Source organism: Mesoplodon densirostris, chromosome 2, assembly GCF_025265405.1.
Source record: "Mesoplodon densirostris isolate mMesDen1 chromosome 2, mMesDen1 primary haplotype, whole genome shotgun sequence".
Lineage (NCBI taxonomy): Eukaryota > Metazoa > Chordata > Mammalia > Artiodactyla > Ziphiidae > Mesoplodon > Mesoplodon densirostris.
The window spans coordinates 23,952,466-23,973,490 of NC_082662.1; the positions used below are offsets into that span (position 1 = coordinate 23,952,466).

General features: G+C 53.7%; 1 protein-coding gene across 8 annotated transcripts in view; it reads left to right on the forward strand.

Moving 5' to 3' along the window:
- Nucleotides 1–21,025, forward strand: part of PTPRU (protein tyrosine phosphatase receptor type U) — an 85,163-nt gene that overhangs the window by 1,743 nt on the left and 62,395 nt on the right. For 7 of the 8 annotated variants that reach the window (XM_060089320.1, XM_060089324.1, XM_060089325.1 and 4 more), the window contains exons 2-5: nt 16,431–16,562; nt 19,568–19,839; nt 20,368–20,449; nt 20,555–20,670. In XM_060089320.1, coding sequence (XP_059945303.1) covers nt 16,431–16,562; nt 19,568–19,839; nt 20,368–20,449; nt 20,555–20,670 — 602 coding nt within the window. Of the gene's footprint in view, nt 1–10,303; nt 10,374–16,430; nt 16,563–19,567; nt 19,840–20,367; nt 20,450–20,554; nt 20,671–21,025 lie in introns of all 8 variants that reach the window. The other variant, XM_060089321.1, reaches the window with a different exon arrangement.

A 21,025-nucleotide genomic window follows, 5' to 3' on the forward strand; every position in this document is an offset into this window, starting at 1 on the left:
CGTGTGTGCTGTGGACCGTGTGTGGTCTGTGTATGTGTTGGTGTGTCTGTCCACCCCCTTCCCAACCCCCCATCCTACCCTGAGGCCTGGGATCCCAGACTGCGGCCCTCTCCTGCGGAGTAGCGCCCGATGCCTCCCCTGGGGCGGGGGTGGCCGGTCCCTTACCGGTGGCGGCCTCAGCACCCCTACCCCCTCCAGGTGGGCGGCTTCAGCCTGGTACCCGGGGCGCTGAGTAACGGGGAGACGCCCCAGACGGGTACCCGAGCCAAGACACAGGCAGAAGCACGTCGGCCCCAGAGACTCCGTCAGGCCGCCGGTCTCCGAGAACTGGCCTCTCCCGATCGCGTTCGCTGCCCCGCTGCTCCCTCCGGCCCCTCGGGCGGAGCTCCCTGGGCACCTGCAGCCGCTCCGGCCACCGGCCCTGAGCTCGGCCGGGCCCAGCGGCCCCAGACCATCGCGCACAGCTTTAGCTTTGACCGCTCGGTGCCTGAGAGGACGCCTAAGGCGACTTCCCTCCTTATCCTTCCCCAATCCCTCCCCCTGTCCTGCAGCAACTTTGTCCCCCTCCCCCACCCTGAGATCAAACCAAAGGTACATGCTCCCCCATCTCTGCCACCATCATCTTGATTCCAAGAACCCTCAGGTGCCCCAACTCCTGCCAGTAGGGGAGACTGTCAAAGACTGAGGTTTGGGAGTGAGATCTTGAGTGGGTTACTTCCATTCTTGGGGCCGCCGTTTCCTCACCTGCCCCATGGGCTTCATAATGAAGGTGTATGGTACTTGGTAGATTGTAAACTAAAGCTCTGTTTGTGAGTACCAGGGAACAAAAGATGATTTTGAGGACTGCTACAGAGCCAGAGACTGTGATTTGAAGCCGGGGGACCTGGGTGCAAATCTGTCTCTGCCACATGCCGTCCCTGTGACCTTGGGCAAGTCACTTCACTTCTACAGTTCCTGGCACCTGTAGCTATTACTGTTGAGCTTAATTCAGAAGCCCTTAGTAGAAGGGGTGTGATCTCCCCTTGTCCCCAAGTTGGTTAGAGTCAGCCCAGCTCCCTGAAGGCCTCCTGAGTCTCCCTCCCCACAAAGGGTGGGTGGTGATGTCTCTGAGCCATGCAAATCTGGCAGTAATTTATTCTGCTGCGTTCTAGCTCATTTTGTCCTTTTGGTTGCTGGAGTTGTGGACAGCAGGAATGAGGGAGAGGCTGCCCAGTGGTTTCAGGTTGGGCAATAAAGGCTTGTCTGGGCAGCTGGCCCTTCTCCCTGGGGGTGGGGGAGGGACTCAGCAGGAAGATGCGCGAGTGGCCAGAGTGGGGGTAGTGCTGAGCTCCTGCACGGCCTCTCTCCTAGCTCTGGTGTCAGGGAAGATCCAGGGTGGACACCCTGCTTGCTCCAGGCATGCTGCCATCCTTCCATGCCTTCATCAGCTAAGCTAGAATGGGGTGGGTGGTGGCTTTTCATGCAGGGCTGGGTTAGCTAGAGTTGCTGGGGTACCTTGTGCCCTCCTTCCTCTTTTAACCCCCTCGTTCCTCCAAGCTGCTCTCCCTGCATCCTGATGCAACCTACCTTTATGCCATCTCAGGATCTCTCTCACCTGTCCCCTTCTCTCCATCCTCATCCATCTTTCACAGGCAGGAAGGCTCCAGCCTCTTCCTCCACCCCTCCCTCCATAGTGTCAGGGATCTTCCTAAAACATATGTTTGAAACCTTGGTTTGAAACCTTTTGAAGGCTCCCCGTTACCTCCTGGGTTAAGTCCCTCCCCCATGTCCTCTTGCCTGCTCTAACCCCTGCCTGCCTGTCCAGTCCCATCAGCTTTGCATTACTTGCCTTGCATCCTATGCTGTGGCCAGTCTAATCCACTTACTAATACCCACTAAATGTCCACTCCTGCCATCTCTCTGGGCCTTTGCACAAGCTATATTTTCTCCCCAGAGCTCTCTAACTCCACCTCTTCACTGGGTGAGCTCCTGCTCCTCCTTTGGATTTTAGCTTAGACATCACCTCCTCTCTGAAGCCTTCCTTGGTTACTCCCCCTTCTAGCCTAAAAAGGGAGGGTGGGGGTTGATTAGATTTTTCCATAACACTGTAATTATTGTAATTACAGTTTATTTGTCCTTTCTCCCTTACAGACCATGAGCTCTGTGGGGACAGGGACTGGGTATTTAGTTCCCTTCTGAATCTTTAGTGCCAGGTACAAGGCCTGGCCCACTCCTGCTGAGTAAATACACCTAGCATGAAAGAATGAGTGATGGGCTTCCCTCGTGGCGCAGTGGTTGAGAGTCTGCCTGCCGATGCAGGGGACACGGGTTTGGGCCCCGGTCCGGGAGGATCCCACATGCCGCGGAGCGGCTGGGCCCGTGAGCCATGGCCGCTGAGCCTGCGCGTCCGGAACCTGTGCTCCACAACGGGAGAGGCCACAACAATGAGAGGCCCGCGTACCGCAAAAAAAAAAAAAAAGGAGTGATGTCCGGTTGGTCAGGTTCTGAGCTGGAGATGCCAGATGGGGGCGCACTGACTCCACTGAAAGTAGAGATTACAGATAATAGGTTTCCCCCCAGGAATCTGGAAAATTCTGCTGGGGGATGGTGTGTGTGAAAAGACCATGCAGAGAGTGTTGTCTGGGAGCTGTGAGTTGGAGAGGTCAACTCTCTGCCTGCCAGCCCCTCCCCCCAGCCACCGTCCTCCGTGCCCCCCTCCCCCAGCCCCACCCCCACTGCCCTTGCCCCCCAGCAGCTGGCAGGGCCTGTCTGGCCCCTGGTCTCAGCTCTTTGTGCTGGAGGTTCGGCAGTTGGTGAGAGGCATCGAGTCCCAACTGTCAGTCTGAGCGTCTGGGGAGCAGGGGGAGGGCCCTGCAGTGGGAGCACAGACTCTGTCCTCTGTCTCAGCCCCAGTCCTGGCTGCTTGTGAGCCCAGGAAGGGAGGAGAGCTGCCCCCTGTGTTGACCCCTGCAGGTGGGGTTTGGGGAGGAGGCTGAGGTGTGTGCAGGTGTGATTCTGACATCTGGGCAGTCAGAGTGTGTGTGTGTGTGTGTGTGTGTGTGTGTGTGTGTGTGTGTGTGTGTGGTTGTGATTGCAGCCTGGGGCACAGGACACATGTGTGGCTTCTCAGGGAGTCCAGCCATCTGGTTACCCTGTGTGGCAGGATCTGAATTTGGAGTAAGGAGGCGACAAGCTGGTCTGAACCTGGGGAGCCTGATGCTGGGGTGTCTGGGTATCCAAGTGTCAGATTCCAGGAGTTTGGGGGTGGAGCTATGTGGGTGGGTGGTGTCTCAGGTTCTGGGTGTGGGTGTCCCTGTACCAGGATGTGGGAGGAACCGGGTGTGTCAACATAAGGATATCCCAGTGTCTCTGGATCTGGAGGTGGGTGTATCCAGGTGTCTGGGAGTCCTCAGGTTAATGGGTGTGTGGGAGTGTAGCCATGTTGTGTCCAGCTGTGGGGCTGCCCAGGCTGCCCAGGTGCCTGGGTGTCTGGGTGTGGGTACCCAAGTGTCCGGGTGTGGGGTATCTATGTATCCAGAAGTGGGATGCGCATGCATTGGAGTACCCGGGTGTTTGTGAGTTTGGCTGTGGGGTGCCCGGTGGTCTGTGTGTCTATTTGTGTATTTAGGTCTCTGCGTCTCCTGGAAAGGGATAAGCATGTTTGGGTGGGGAGTGTCCCGGTGACTGTGCGCAGCTATGGATCAGGGACTGGGGCTGTGCCCGCTCAGCCTGTGACACCGCCTGCCCTGGGGCTTGCCTTCTCACCTCCCTACAGCAGCCAGAGGGTGCTGCCACTGGAGGAGACCCCAGCGGTTCTGCTTCTCTATGGTTTGTCGTTCTAGAGCTGCGTTATCCAATAGAACCTTCTAAAATGATGGAAATGTTCTCTACCTGCTCTCTTCAGTATGGTGGCCACTTACATGTGGCCACTTAGCTACAGTTCATTAAAATAAACATTCGGTCCCTCAGTCTCACCAGCCAGATTGCAAGTCCTCAAGAGTCGCCTGTTGCTAGTAGCTATGGAATTGGTCAGTCTGTGAAGGTAGAGAGCATTTCCGTCACAACAAAAAATTCTATAGACAGTGCTGGTCTAGAGGTGCAAGGCCTACAGCATCTTTAGTGAGGCCCGGGCACCTCAAGGAGTGGATGGCCTGTCACTCAGTGGCCACTGAAGAAGGTTTTGCTGAATCCATGTCCCCTTCTCTCCAGCCCCATCATTTCTTGCCTGGACGATTGCAGCAGCCCCCTCCTTGGTCTCCATTCTGCCATCAGCTTGCCAGTGCTTCTACCACCCGGGATCTGAATGACCTCTCAGGCAGGCATAGGATCCTGCCACTCCCTTGTTCTAAGCTGAAGACTCTCCAGCACCCAGGGACCAAAGCCTAACATGACAGATGAGGCCCTGTATGACCCAGCCTCTGCTTTCTATGACAGCTTCATGTTTATGCCTCTCCTCCCCTGACCCCACTCCCCACGTCCACCTTATGATCCAGGCTCACCGGGCCAATGTTGGTCCCAGAACCTGCCAGGCCCTTTCATGCCTCTCTGCCTTTCAACGTGCTGTGCCTTCTGCCGAGAACACCACTCCCACCCGTCTTGCTTCCTGGAGGCCTGGCTACTCGCTCAGCCTTCAGAAGTCCAGCTCTGATGTCACTTCCCCAGGAAAGCCTTCCCAGACGCCAACCAATACGGCTGGCCAGGTTTCTTCCACCGTGCACATGTGTCAGTGGGCTGCAGTGTTTTCCGTCTCCTTCCCCACTAGGCTGGGAGGAAGGGCTGGGCTGGGTCATTGTCATCTCCTGTCCCTAGGGCCTTGTACATGGCATGTGCCTACTCAGTGTTTGCATTGATGTGGACCCCTGGGTACACAGGGAAGGCTCGGAGTGGGAGTGGAGCTGGGGCTCCAGAGGGCAGTCATGGTTGGGGGCCGGTATCCCCCCTTGGCTGGCCCTGGGTGGGGCTGCCATTGCCTGAAGAACGGCTGGGGAGGACCCCTGGGGTTGACAACTCAGAAGGCAGCTGTTACTGGATGACTCAGGAGGTCTTGAGCAGATTCCCAGGGTGCAGACCCCAGGACCTGGTGGTGAATCTGAAGGGATGAGGAAAAGGGGGGCCTGAGGTTTGGGAGCTGAGTATAGGTGGGGAGGATGAAGGATTGGGATAGGGACGTTGGGAAGGGGTGTTGGAGATATTTGATGAGCAAGATCACAGCTGGGGTGGAGTGACAACTTGGGGGTGGGGGACAACGGGGGGGATGGGAGGTTACTTGCAATAAAGATATATCTGGGGGGTGGGAACAGCTGGGAATGAGGGGACAGGTGGTGTTGGGGGAACAACTGAGGGTTGGGGGACAGGTGAGGGACGGATAGAAGGGGGATATGGGACAGCTGAGGGGGGATAAGAGGTGACAACTGGGAGGTATCAGAAACCTATCTGGACAGGACAGGTGGGTCTCAGCTGAGAGAGTGGGAAATACATTGCTCAGGATGTGTCTATGTGCGTATGTGTGTGTTTGCATGTGTGTATGTGTACACTCTTGTGGTTGTGCATGTGTGCCTGTGTGTTTGTACCTAGAGTGTGGTGGTGAAGAGCATGGACTTGGGAGCCACACCATCTGGGTTCGAATCCTCACTCTACCACTGCTAGCCATGTAACCCTTGGGCAAGTTACTTGACCTCTCTGGGCCTTTAGTGTTCTCATCTGTGAGATGGGGATAATAATGGAACGAACCCACTGCACGGGGTTGCTGTGAGGATATATTTTATATACATACGTATATCGTTTAGAACAGGTTCTGGCATGTAGTAAGCACTGTATGTGCTAAACTATTATTAAGGGTGTGTGTATGTGTGCAGCATCCTGTGTGCTCAGAAAAGTTTGTTCTTGGCTTCTGATGAAATCCAGGCCTGGGAGGGGTAATGGTGGCTGGGAGTGCTGGAGTGACCATCCAGGTCATTGGGTCTGGCTCGCCTCTCACCCCCTCCCCTCCGTTCATTCCACTTCCCGCCCACCCTGTGCCAGGGCCTAATTCAATAGGTCTCCCTCTGCGTGTCTCTCTCTCTCGTCCTGCCCCACACTGCCTGGCCCTGGGCTGGAGGCCAGGGGATGTGCTTTAATTGTCCAAAAGCTTTTCAGCAGAATCTGAATTCATTGTTCCCCTGCCTGCGTGCTGGGGCCCTGCTCAGATAGAAATACCTGGACAATGTGCTCAGTTCTGGCTGTCTGCCCCACGGGTGGCAGTGGCTTCATCCTGTGCCCTTGGAGAGTACCTGGGGTGGAAGATACTGGGAGTGGGAGGTGAGGTTGGGGGAAGCCCCCGGGGCAGATGAGGCCTCACCCCAACCCATGGGGTAGCCAGCCCAGCCAGGCAGAGCTGTAGGCACAAGGGTTTCTGGGGGTCCTGGCTTCCCTGCTCTCCAGTGCATCATAGGGAGAAGTGTGCCACGTCTTCACCTCACACTAAGAACTGCTCTGCATCAAAGGCCTGGACAGCTCTGGGTGTGTTCTCTCTGGGGAGTCCTGGACCCATCACCTCAGGACTGGGCCACTGCATTGCATCCTTGCACTGCACTGCATCTCAGCCCTATGCTGCATGGCCGCACTGTGTGAGATTCCGCATTACATTGGCTGTGTGGACTCTCCTGCGTGTCTGTATGCTCCACCCGCATTGTCCCGTTGTGCTCTACCTCTGTTCTGCAGTTGTGCCGCCATTTGTGTCTTTGCGGCTCTCTTCTGTGCTGTGTGACTCTATTGGATGACGATGTTGTGTTGGGCTGGTGGGCCCTCCTGGGATTGTGCACAGTCCCTGGCAACGCACCACTGCACTGTGCCAACAGATGCCGTGCTACCACGACACTGCATCTGCATCACATGGCCTCTCTGTACTGCACTGCATTGTTGTAGTGGGCATCTGCACTGCATCGCGTATGGCTGGGCACAGCCTGTCTGCAGTCCACCGTCGCGCTGTACAAACACAGTGCCCCTTTGCCCGGCACAGCACTTCTGTCCCACTGCTTCACTGCACTGCACTGGAGATACGCATCTCCTGGCCCAGCCCGTCATACTGTACCACTGCCGCTGTAATGCCGCCCTCTAGCTTATCTCACTCTGTATAGCCACTGAGGTGTCAGCTGGTGTTCTTCCCCAGGTTTCTGTTGGCAGCCCCAGTTGAGCAACATCTTTGCTTCAAGTGGCCTCACTGCAGTGTTCCTCTGGCCCCCACTGCTCACTGCCCGAGGAGTCAGTAGCTACACTGCAGCTTGAGGCCATTTTGTTGGGCTCGGGACTGGCGTGGGTTTTTGCAGGCATTACCTTTGCAAGTAGCTGGTGTTGCGTCTGTGCACTGCACACGGTCACTGTCCTGGGCCTCTACCCTGCACTATACCTGTTCACTGTTGGGTTGTGTGCGTTCTACTGGATTTCAAGATGCAGAGCTCTTGCACTGAATTCCCTGTTCCACATGGTGTCTTTACTACATTCCATTTTGGTGCCACTTTCTAACCCTGCTCTCAAGTCTACACTTACTGTACTCCTTGGGACTGTATCGAGCACCCAGCAATTTCTTCTGCACTGCACCACGTCTCTCTCTTCCCTATATCTCTGCATGTTCTGCATGCCTCCACTAGACATCCTTTCAGTGAGAATTCATGGAGCGCCAACTATGTGCCAAGCCTAGTGAGGCTTGGACATAACCCCTTGGTGTTCCTGCATACACCTATCCCTTGGTGCTGAGCGCCAGCCCAATGTACCACTAAGTGCTCACTGCTGCACTGTGCCTCTGCAGCTCTGGGTCATGGCCACGATGGATGGGGCACCTCTCCACTGCATCATGGCACCGACCAGTCCTGCCGTGCTGTGCCAGGTGTTGTGTGGGGGTCTGTGTACACTTCTCTGCTCCCCTGTATTGTATAACTGTGTTCTGCCTCTGTACAGTGGAGCTGCTGCTTTGCACCCACAACATGCCACACCGCAGCCACGTAGCCCTCTGTTGCCACGGGACTGTTAGAAAGTCCAGACCTTTGCACTGTACGTGTTCATGTACAGCCCTCTGCCTCTCTGCGCTGCACTGTGTTTTTATATGACACACGGTGTCTGCACTACAGGGGTCTGTGTACCCTTTGCCCGCTGTACCTCTGCAAAGAACCCTCCATTCAGCCGTTTGCCTCTGTATGGAGTCTGGCCTCGCCCTGTGCCTTCCCCTTACACTACCAACCTGGCAACCCTGCTGTTAACTTTGGGATTTGCTGGGCATGTTGATCCGGGAGATGGGGAGTGAGCCTGGCCGAAGTTTCCCCTGCTGTAGTTGGCTTCCTTCTATTCTCAGTAGAGATGGAAGGATGTTGGCATCGCTGGGTTCTGTATTGGCTCCTGTAGGGAATATCAGCTCAGCTTTCTCTCCCTGTGGCCTGGCCCTGGGTGTTCTTCTTGGTTGCAGCTCTGCTGAATGCTGGGTGATTAAAAGGTGGGCATATTGCTGCCAGCCCTGCCCTTGTTAATTGCACATCAATTATTCCGGGCTCTGGAGGGCAGCTCCGGGGAGCCCTAGCCAAGGTCTGGTTGTGTTGATCTGGGCCAGGAGAGCAGTGAAGTGGGCTGGGCCAGGTCTCTGGGCTGGAGTCATGGTCCTTGAGCCTGGGTCCTTGAGCCTAGATCAGACTAGCTGGGATCATGGGGTCGATAAGTCCAGCCACTGTTGGCATTCTACTATACACAGGGCTTGGGGATGGGGCTCAAAGGCATTAAGAGACAGTCTCTGATCTCAAGAAGGGAGGAGGTAGGGGTTAGACAGGCCTGAGACGGAGCTATTGTTGTGGTGGAGAACATGGGTTGGGGCTGGGTTGGGCAGGAATGTCCAAGGCTGAGCCTGTGTTGGTTCTAGGGTTGGGTTGGGCTACCTAGAAAGGGGGTGTGGCTTCAGATGGTGAAATAGACCAGTGTTATCCTTGGGGTTGTATTTGGGTTCCCCAGGCAAGGGTTGGGGCTATGCCAGGGGTTGCGTGTGATGCCAGCCCCTAAATTTGTAATCTGTTGGGAGGAGTTTTGTTTCTCCTGGGGCCGTCCCTTGGGAACTGAATGTTCTGTTGACAAACCAGAGGGAACAAAAATCTCATTGCAAACAGCCTCTGTTTACCTAGGGTCTTCAAAAAACACTGATGGTGGCTGGCAGCCACACTTGGCACAGAACACCATTCCCTGTCTGGTGGCGAGGAAGTCTGGTGCTTCCATGCTTGTGGTGCCCACGTGCACACGCGCGCACACACACGCATGCACGCATGACTCCCCTCTACCTGCCGTGTACGCTCACCTCCCCCTTAGGCACATGCTTATTGCTGAATGTGCCCATATATCTCTGCAGATAAACTTACAGCCACACACCCACAACTTCACAGCACAGTGCCTGAGGGACCTACACTTTGAGAGCCACACTCACCCTCACTTCTCCCCTATAGTATCTCTCTCTGCCTTCAAGTTATTCTTGCCCACATGCATGCTCACACGAATGGAATCGGAATTCTAGAGGTGGAACAGCCTTAGAGGTCACCAAGGTCCCCATTCTCATTTCATAGGTGAGGAAGCAGGGCTTTGGAGAGGACAAGCCACCTGCCCAGGGTCACACAGGACGTCAGAGGCTCAGCAGGAATTAGATCCAGGCCTTCTGCCTCCCAGTCGAGTACTCACAAGTCAGTACCAGGCTATCAGTCTCACAGCCATGTACACGTGTACTCACGCGCGCGCGCGCACACACACACAGGTCTGCATATGGAAGTACAAGCATATGGAGGGGTGGAGACCCTCACTCCAGGGAGACGCCCTCCCGCACTCTGGCTCCTCCTGCAGAGGTTGCTTTGCCCCTTACCTCACCCCATCCAGAGCCCAGCGGATGTGGATAAACCATCATCCTGCCTTCCCAAATTGTGGTTGACGGTTGCTCAGGCAACCGCCTGCCAGATTGTGGAGATTAGCTGAGGAATGTAGCTGGGCCAGTTTGCGCTGAGTCTGGGGGAGCTGCTGGGGGTCCTGGGTTGATTCAGCCCACCCTCTCAGGGAGGCCCTGGCAGAGATGGCGTACCCACGGAGGGGTCTGGTTTTCTCCCTGTCCCCAGCCCAGCTGAGACTGTGTCCCCAAGGCTTAGACGAGGCTGGGGGGAGAGAGTGTGTGTATGTGAACACTGTGTGTGTGTCTGTGTGTGTTGTGCATCTCTGTCGGTGTGATTGGAGCGCGTGCCATTTGCACCCAGGAAAGGGACTTGAGGCCCCTTCCTCACCAGTTCCTGACATCTGACTCCAGACCCCTTGATGGCTTGTCCCACTTCTGATCCTACAGTGCCGTCTGGAGAAGCCACCTGCCCTCCTCATGGCTTACAGGATGTGTCACTTGTCTCATCTGAATCCAGGTGCTTCTCTGCTCAAATACCTAGTGTGGTTTCCCCCCTTAAAATGAGGCTGGACTTCTCACCCTGGCACTTGGCTGTCCGTGATCTGGCCTCAGCCTCCTTCCCTCCCATCTTATCTACCATTGTCTGGCCAGTTTGGGCTCCTCTCTGTGCCCTGGACCACCTGTGTTTACTCACTACCTTCCTTCGCTCCTGCTGGGCCCTTTACCTCAGATGCCCCTCTCTCCATCTCTACTGGCCAGAATGGTACCTATCCTTCCATCCCTCTGCTCAGATGCACCCACCTCCAGGAAGCCTTCCCCCTGTACCCACCCTCCTCCCCGGACTCCCCTTGTGGCCTTGACCCTTCTCTGCTTTGTCTCATTCCCTTACCTCCACTCAGACTAGGGGGTCCTTGAGGGCAGAGCAGAGTCTTAACCATTCTTGTGCCTCTACTAGTGCTTTGTACTGTCAGTGAATGAATGTCCAATGAATGGAACCGAATTTGCACATGTGGCCAGCAGAGTACCAGGGCCTTGCTTTGTTTGTGCCTAGTCTCCTTGCATAAAGATAGGTGGTGTAATTTCCACTAAGATCAGGAACAAGACAAGGTTGCCCACTCTCACCACTCTTATTCAACATTGTTTTGGAAGTTTTAGCCACAGCAATCAGAGAAGAAAAAGAAATAAAAGGAATTCAAATCGGAAAAGAAGGAGTAAAACTGTCCCTGTTTGCAGATGACATGATACTATACATAGAGAATCCTAAAGACACTACCAGAAAACTACTAGAGCTAATCAATGAATTTGGTAAAGTAGCAGGATACAAAATTAATGCACAGAAATCTCTGGCATGCCTATACACTAATGATGAAAAATCTGAAAGTGAAATTAAGAAAACACTCCCATTTACCATTGCAACAAAAAGAATAAAGTATCTAGGAATAAACCTACCTAAGGAGACAAAAGACCTGTATGCAGAAAATTATAAGACATGGATGAAAGAAATTAAAGATGATACAAATAGATGGAGAGATATACCATGTTCTTGGATTGGAAGAATAAACATTGTGAAATGACTCTACTACTCAAAGCAATCTACAGATTCAATACAATCCCTATCAAACTACCACTGGCATTTTTCACAGAACTAGAACAAAAAATTTCACAATTTGTATGGAAACACAAAAGACCCCGAATAGCCAAAGCAATCTTGAGAACGAAAAACGGAGCTGGAGGCATCAGGCTCCCTGACTTCAGACTATACTACAAAGCTACAGTAGTCAAGACAGTATGGTACTGGCACAAAAACAGAAATATAGATCAATGGAACAGGATAGAAAGCCCAGAGGTAAACCCACGCACATATGGTCACCTTATCTTTGATAAAAGAGGCAGGAATGTACAGTGGAGAAAAGACAGCCTCTTCAATAAGTGATGCTGGGAAAACTGGACAGGTACATGTAAAAGTATGAGATTAGAACACTCCCTGACACCGTACACAAAAATAAGCTCAAAATGGATTAAAGACCTAAATGTAAGGCCAGAAACTATCAAACTCTTAGAGGAAAACATAGGCAGAACACTCTATGACATAAATCACAGCAAGATCCTTTTGGACCCACCTCCTAGAGAAATGGAAATAAAAACAAAAATAAACAAATGGGACCTAATGAAACTTAAAAACGTTTGCACAGCAAAGGAAACCATAAACAAGACCAAAAGACAACCCTCAGAATGGGAGAAAATATTTGCAAATGAAGCAACTGACAAAGGATTAATCTCCAAAATTTATAAGCAGCTCATGCAGCTCAATAACAAAAAACCAAACAACCCAATCCAGAAATGGGCAGAAGACCTAAATAGACAGTTCTCCAAAGAAGATATACAGATTGCCAACAAACACATGAAAGAATGCTCAACATCATTAATCATTAGAGAAATGCAAATCAAAACGACAATGAGATATCTCACACAGGTCAGAATGGCCATCATCAAAAAATCTAGAAACAATAAATGCTGGAGAGGGTGTGGAGAAAAGGGAACACGATTGCACTGCTGGTGGGAATGTGAATTGGTACAGCCACTATGGAGAACGGTATGGAGGTTCCTTAAAAAACTACAAATAGAACAACCATATGACCCAGCAATCCCACTACTGGGCATATACCCTGAGAAAACCATAATTCAAAAAGAGTCATGTACCAAAGTGTTCATTGCAGCTCTATTTACAATAGCCAGGAGATGGAAGCAACCTAAGTGTCCATCATTGGACGAATAGATAAAGAAGATGTGGCACGTATATACAGTGGAATATTACTCAGCCATAAAAAGAAACAAAATTGAGTTATTTGTAGTGAGGTGGAGGGATCTAGAGTCTGTCATACAGAGTGAAGTAAGTCAGAAAGAAAAAGACAAATACCGTATGCTAACACATATATATGGAATCTAAGAAAAAAAAATGTCATGAAGAACCTAGGGGTAAGACGGGAATAAAGACACAGACCTACTAGAGAATGGACTTGAGGATATGGGGAGGGGGAAGGGTAAACTGTGACAAAGTGAGAGAGTGGCATGGACATATATACACTACCAAACGTAAAACAGATAGCTCTTGGGAAGCAGCCGCATCGCACAGGGAGATCAGCTCGGTGCTTTGTGACCACCTAGAGGGGTGGGATAGGGAGGGTGGGAGGGAGGGAGATGCAAGAGGGCAGAGATATAGGAACATATGTATATGTATAACTGATTCACTTTGTTATAAAGCAGAAACTAACACACCATTGTAAAGCAATTATACTCCAATAAAGATAAAAAAAAAAAACGATAGGTGGTGTAAATCCCAGCTTCTGGTACTTAAGATGTGGCCTTGAGCAAGCCACCTCATCTCTCTGTGCCTCGGTGTCCATCTGTAAAATAGGAATAATAATAGTACTGACCTTGTGAGTTATTATGAGGAATCAGTGGCACAGGGGTCATGGTGGTAAGTGGCAGCCCTCTTGTGATGGTGTTGATGTGTGTGTGCATATCTGTGCCCACGTCTGTGTTGATGGAGTCGAGAGGTATTCCCTGACCATTCTTGCTCTCGACACAAAGTCTGGTCTATTTTTTTTCCCCCTGGGCTGGCGGCCCCTAGCAGGAGTTGAGTCTCTAGTAGAAGCGGGGACTTGGCATTGGGACTCCTAGCTCCTGAGCCATCCAGACTGGAGGTGATGGGGCTTTTCCCAGGATCTAGGAGGGCTGATTGTTCCCATCCCAGGGTGAGCTGGGGAGCAGGTGGGGGTGGGGCTCACCTTGGAGAACCTGGCCCCAGAGATGTTACCCCCTGAGAGCTGTGGCTGGAATGGGCCTGGCCCAGAAACACAGGGCTGGGGATGGGCATGGATCAGGGAGAGGGAATCATTCTGCCTCTGGAAGGGGGTACTCTGGATGGGAATGGTCAGCCGGGGAGATCACCCTGGCTTGGGACAGGTGCAGGACTTCCGTTTTGACAGAAGTCAGGGATCACTCTGGACATGGTCAGCTGGTCTGGGCTCAGTCAGTCAGTCTGGTGGTCATTCTGGCCGAAGTCAGATGGTCTGGTGGTCATCTGGATGATGATGGGGCCACTCTGGCTCAGGTCTATCTGTCTGGGGGTCACTGACCTGCATCAGGCAATCTCAGGGTTACTCTGGCCAAGGTCAGACAGTCTGGGGGTCCCTCTGACCAGGTCAGTCAGGCTGGGAGTCCTGGAAACTTACGTGGCCTGGCTCAGAATGGATGGGAGGAAGCCAAGGAGCCGGCATTCCCAGGCTCGCCGCAGGGCCATGGGTGAGACATCTGGGGCAGCTGCCTTGTTACTTGAGAAGGAACAGGAAGGATCTGAGCCCCAGCGAGACTCTAGATCCTGGGGTTCCCTCTCTGGTAATTTGGAGGCTCAGGGAGGCCTTGGCTAAGACCCTCAGGCACAGACTCAGCTCAGGCTGAATGAAGTCAGCTGTCCCCTCCTCCAGGAAGCCCTCCCTGATCATCCCTACTAGCTATGTTCTCTCTCCATGCTGTGCTATGGATCATTTTCTAGGGGGAGAGCTGAGGCCTCCCCAGCACAGATGGAGTTAAAACCCACCTCCACAGGCCATAGGGCACATGCTGACCAGGGGTCTTCACACAATGAGGCAAAGAGCTCAGCCAATGTCCTACCCCAGCTCTGGAGAGAGGCTGCTGTTATTTCATCCCATCCACCTGGTGCCAGCCTTTTGCCCACCTTTTACTGTTTTACACTCTGATGGGGTCCATAAAGAGGAAAGGGAGACCCCCCCCCCCCACCACCAATAGTGGCAAGTCCCTTGTGCCTGGCTGTGCATTTCGAGATGCTGCTTCACATGATCTGCAAAAACCTGGAGAAGTCCCTGCTGCAGATGAAACAGCAGAGCCTCCTGAAAGTGAGGTCACCAGCAGTGCGTGCAGATGCCCACCGTTGTGCCTGGCATGTGGCACTCACTCCCCAGTTACTCTCTGTTTCTTGTCCCTCCTCTTCTTGAGGCTGGGAAGCAGCTAAAACTTGCTCCTTCTCATAGTGAAGGCTTTTCTGGTGAGAAATGTGGACTTCGGCCTCTGACCGCCATGGATTCAAATCCTGCTTCTGTTACTCAGGTGGCTCAGGTGGAGCAGGTGCAGAGCTGCTATCTCCTGAGTGCTTGCATGTGCTAGACATTGTGCTAAGTGGACCCCGCACTGAAACCTCAACATCTCCACTTGTGGGTGGGGAAACTGAAGATGAGAAAGGATCACCATCACAGGGCTGGCAAATTGCAGAGTCAAGGTTCAATCCCAAGTCTGTCTGATGCCAAAGCCCACTTGCTTATCTACCACCGTATACTGTGGATGAATTCCTTCACCCCTCAGAGCCTCAGTCACCTCATCTGTCAAGTGGGGAGAAGTACCAGTGGCTGATAGGCACCCAGGACAGGGCCTGGCACGATTTGTGCCTGCTTCCTCGCCACTTGTCCATGCATTTTTCTGGGTCTCAGATGCCTTCATTTACCCCTGATGGGGCTCCAGACACTAAGGTTCAGGAGTGAGTGCAGGGACCTGTCTGCAGTTACTTTCTGAACCAGTGGTGTTCTCAAGTGTATTATGTCCAACTCAGGGCTTTGATGAGCCAGCTAAGATACATGGACCTCATTACCAACCAAAGGACTCACATCCATTTCAATACCCGCCTTATTTAAACTACGTATATTGGTTCCAAATCATGGGAATTTGCTTCCTCTAGTCATATGTGTCCTCAGTCCACACATGACTGTTTTGCCTGCCACATTCCTGCAGGCAGAGACCTCAGTTGGGTGACTTTGGATAATGTGCATCACTTAAGCCTATCTGTCAAGTAGGAATAAATACAGTAGTGGTACCTCCTTAGAAGGCGAGGCCTAAATGGGACTCCACGCTTAAAGCATTTAGCACTGTGCAGGGCTTGTCGTAAGCCTGATGTCATCAGTGGACATTGTTCTTATTTTTAAGGAGATACCATCAGGGCTGACCTAGGGCATTCATTACCCTGCCAGTCCTGGGGCCCACTGTCTGTCCTCTCTGCAAAGATGGAGGGGCAGGTGATGGAACACTGACCAGCAGTTGGCGGATCTTGGTCCAAACCCCACCTCTGTCATTAACCTGCTGTGTGACCTTAAGGAGGTCACAGCCTCTTTGGGCCTCAGTTTCCTCATCTGTAAAGTGGGGATAATTCTAGCTTTGATTTCATGAATTGTTGAGAGGCTTTAATGGATAGTAATGATAACTGGTTTTTGTTGAGGAGGGTCTTTGATTGGTGGTTGAGCAGTGGGGGGTCCTGGGGAGTACTGGGGGGTGGGCAATGTGGGGAGGTCTTGGCATTGGGAGGAGACAATGAAAAGAAGGAGAGGGTGGGGGAGGGAGTGTTTGGTTAGAGGGAGGGAGCAGTGGGGGGAGGGCTTGAGGAGACGGAGGGGATGAGGGTGGGCCTGGGTAGGAAGGGACAGTGGGGGGCACCTAGAGGGTAGCCCCAGGAGCCCTTCTGGCTAGCAGCCCTGCTCTAGCCTGGGCTAAGCAGGCCCCTCCCTCACAGCCGGCTGCACCTTCGAGGAGGCGAGTGACCCAGCAGTGCCCTGTGAGTACAGCCAGGCCCAGTATGACGACTTCCAGTGGGAGCAAGTGAGGATCCACCCTGGCACCCGGGCTCCTGCGGACCTGCCCCATGGTGAGCCTACTCGCAATCACCAGTCCCCCTTCACCTCCTTCCAGGGGCATGCTGCCCACCTGCTGTGTGACCTTGGGTACATTGCCTAATCTTTCCGGGCCTCCGTCTGCTCTGGCATCTGTAATGACACGAATGACACTGTGAACATGGAGCTCTCTGGACCCTAACCAACTGTGTACTTCAGGTAGTTTTACCTGTAAAATGGGTGCAGGTTCAAGTAATCAAAGACCCTTGCAAACTGTAAGATAAAGCCCACCCCCCATTACTCCTATGGCAGCTTAGTTCAGGATCCACCTTCCTCCTGCCAGGTCTTCGTAAACCCTCCACCTTCAGGGAGGCTCTCTTCTCCCTGTGAGCCTCTGAATCCTGGTCTCCCAGGACTTGAAGGTGCTGACAGAGCAGTAACCTTGGGGGCTGGCTGTGTGTAAAACCTTTCTGCCTCTGCCCCTTTCTTCCTGGATCTTTCCCGACTTCGGCCCTGCCCTGCCCCTCTTTCAGGATGGGGAATATTTGGTGTCGTGAACACTGGACTGAGAGGAGACTAATTATGTAGATTCTAGTCTTGGCCTTCTACCCTGATGATGGCCTCTAGTGTACTGGTTCCAGAGTCATGAAGGCTGGGCTTCAGATCTTTGCTTCATCACTTACCATCTTTGTGACTCTGGGCAAGTCACCTAACTTCTCTGAGCTTCCATTTCCTTAACTATAAAATGGAGAGCACAATAATCCATTTCATAGGATTATTAGATAATGCCTATAAAGTACATAACATGGGGGTGGCATGTAAGGGTTCAATTAATGCTTAGATGCTATTGTTGGAGATATTTGAGGGGGTCCAACTACTAGCACTCCTCTTCACTGGGTACAGAAGCAACTGGGGATTAAGAAAAGGATAAGACAGGTGGAGGCCAAATTATCGCCTTTATTACTGATGAAGGCTGAGTCGGAGGACACAGCATAGTGCGAGGACCAAAAGGGCTTGCTGTGGGAACCCAGAATGGGACAGCCTATGGCCCCTGCCCTTTGCCCTGTCATAGTAGTGGGCCAGGGCCTTTGCTGCTCAGCTCACAGCATGGCCGAGATCGCATCTGCTGTCAAGGGTGCGTGGGAGGGGCAGCAAAGGTTCTCAGTGTGGGACCAGGAATTGAAGCCAGCAGGAGAGAGGCCCTCCACGACCTGGCACAGGCAGCCTCCGCAGCCTGGGCTCCTGCCCCTCGCCTCGACTCCCGGAGGCCCCCCTGCCTCCCCTCTTCTGTGCATTTGCTCACACTGTGCCCTCCCTGGGGCATTCCTCTCTGCCTTCCCAGGGCTCTCAGCTCCTTGTTTGACCTCTGTCCTGGCAGGTATCAAAGTCTGACCTGTGTGACAGTGATCTGTCAAGGTGCCCACCATGGCAGGGATGCTGAGCGGGCCGATTCCATATCCCCAGGGCCCAGCCTTGGCCTGGTACAGGTTAGCATTCGGGTACAGGTTGCTGATTTGAATTCACCTCTTACAGTCCTGACCACCCTGTGTGGGCTCTGCTTCTCTCTCTCCCCCACACAAGCAGAGACATACCCAGTGATGAAAGGGGGAGAGAAATTTTGTATGTAGTGTGGGCCTTGGGCTGGATCCTGGGGATGCAGTGGTGAGCCAGATGGACAGTCTCTCTGCTGTGTTGGTGCTCACATTCTGGGGAAGAGTTGGAGGTGGAGAGAGGAGGAAGGAGGGAGATTCACACTCAGAGTCAGAGAGCAGGAGAGAGGAGAAGGAGGGGTGACGGATGAAGGGAGTAAATGGAAGAGAGGTGGAGGGATGCAGAGTGAGAAAAGACTAGGGAAGAAGAAGGGAGAGAGGCAGGGCGAGCAGGAGGAAGAGGCAAGACCAAAGTGTCAGGTTGAAAGGGGGAGAGAGACACACCCACAGCTCACAGGGAGAGGAGAGAGGATGGGGGAGTGGGCCAAGGGAGACTGTGCGGGGGCTGGGATGCGCCCCTTCCTGGGGGGGAATGGGGACCTGGAGTTTTGTTTACTACCCCACCAGGACTGATGCAGGAGCTGCCTTCTTCACAGGCTTCTGGCTCCCAGAGATGAATGCGGTTCCCTCCAGCAGAGTCCCTGGAGAGCCCTCCTGGAGCAGGGAGCCTCGTGGTTTGGGATCTGAATGGGCTTGTGTGGGCTGGCAGCCAGGCCTGGGAGGGGGCGGCCCTGGGTGGCTGCAGGCACCCCGTTAGCAGCTGCTGGGGCCTTCTCCCCACAGGAGGAAAGCCATAATCCCCCAGCCAGGTCCTGAGGAGTCCAGCCCCCTTTCTCCCTCTCCCCCTCTCCCCCACTCCCAGCATACAGCTTGGATCTCTGGGGAAGGGGCAGGGCTGCCTTTCTCCAGGTTCGAAATCAAGAGAGTTGTATCCCAGGAGTTTAGATTGAGGGGCTGGGGGCTGGAAGGGAAGTTAGAACCCTTTCATTCCATCTCTGTTCTGTAAGTTCATTCAGCTTGCAGACCTGTGCTGGGGACACAGCGGAGCCCTGAGGCATCACAGGCTGGTGGGGAGAGCGATACATACCTTATTAATGATCCAAGGGCCAGGAGAGACACCCATAGAGGGTTGGAGTGGGAGGGCTTCAGAAGAGGTGGATGTTGAGGGCCTGTCATGTGCCGGACTCTTGACTCCTGAGATGAATGTCCTAGTCCTTGCCTCCCAGGACAGCTCAGAATGTGGGGAAAGCTGTGGATTAGCACAAGCTTGGACTGGGATCATAAAGGGTAAGGTGAGGAGCCAGAAAGGGGTTTTGGCACAGCCAGATTTGTGTGTTTTTTTGCTGCTCCAAGTCTTTACTTTGGGAAACAGATGCAGGGAAATGAAGGGACTTACCCAGTGAGTCAGAGCTGGGACCAGAACTCAGGCCCCTGACTCCAGATGGGTCCAAATGCCTGGACTCCTTTGTTTCTGCCTCCTCCTCTGTGCCCACCTGACCCTGGTCCTCCCCTGAGTTCTCAGCTCCTGCCTCTTCCTCCTTTCTTTCCAGGCTCCTACTTGATGGTCAATGCTTCCCAGCATGCTCCAGGCCAGCGGGCCCATGTCATCTTCCAGAGTCTGAGTGAGAATGACACCCACTGTGTGCAGTTCAGCTACTTCCTGTACAGCCGGGATGGGCACAGCCCGGGCACTTTGGGCATCTATGTGCGTGTCAATGGGGGTCCCCTGGGCAGTGCTGTCTGGAATATGACTGGATCCCACGGCCGCCAGTGGCACCAGGCTGAGCTGGCTGTCAGCACCTTCTGGCCCAATGAATATCAGGTGGGCTGGGTTCAGTCTGCGGTCAGTCTGTGCTTGGGGGTGTGGGTAGAGGGGTGTCAGCATGAGATCAGAGTAAGCAAGTGGCCAAGGTTGGAATTAGTTTGTGTCAGCATCAGGAGTCAGTCTGTGGTCAAGGTCAGCGGCCAGTCTGTGGTCAGCACTGGGTTCTTCAGTGATGGTTCAGTCTGGTTCAGTGTCAGAGGTCATTGTTATTAGGAATAGTTTATGGTTGGGGTCGAGGTGAGTTGGAATAGTGCTGACTTGGAAACACTGTCTGGCTGGGAAGTTTTGTGGCTTGAAGGTAACTGTCCAGGATTGGGATGGAACCTCTGGCCTTGACCTTGTTAGCTCTGGGTGCTGACACCCCCTTCCACAACAAGCTGTCTTGGTATGGAGGGTAACTGTGAGCTGGGCTGCTTGTTGAGGAGGATGGGGCTGGAGCACAGCTGAAAGGGGGCTCTTGTGGGCATCTCCCCAGGCAGGGCTGGAGGGATGTCAGCATGACAGGGACCCTCCCACCTCCCCCAGGTGCTGTTTGAGGCCCTCATCTCCTCAGACCGCAGGGGCTACATGGGCCTAGATGACATCCTGCTTCTCAGCTACCCCTGCGGTGAGTCCCAGCCCACTGGGGTGCAGGGTGAGGGGGTACGGGAGGCTGCGGCTCCTGCTGACAGGGGGCGCGAGCCCAGCTCACGCCAAGGCTCTGTTCTGGCAGCAAAGGCCCCGCACTTCTCCCGCCTGGGTGACGTGGAGGTCAACGCGGGCCAGAACGCCTCGTTCCAGTGCATGGCTGCTGGCAGAGCAGCGGAGGCCGAGCGCTTCCTTCTGCAGGTGAGGTGGGTGGGGTGGGAGTGCGGGGGGACCTTGGCCAACTTCTTATGAAAAGTTCTGGCTCCTCTGCGGAATGCTGAGTCCTTCCGTTATTCTCCAGCACCCAAACACATGCGTCCTGGCTCTCCCTAGGCTCTGCTCTGCCCTCTTGGGTGCCCCATCCCCCGAGGACAGAGAGCGGCTCCAGGATCCTCCAACCACACCTTCCATCAAAGGCAGAGCGACCACATTCCCTTAATCAGACCCACACCTTCCTGTGGCAGAGCTGGTTCCAGGAACCCCAAATGCCCCTGTGTAGTAGGGATGGCTAAATGGGGCCGGGACATTTACCACTCCCCTCGCCCGGGTCACAGCG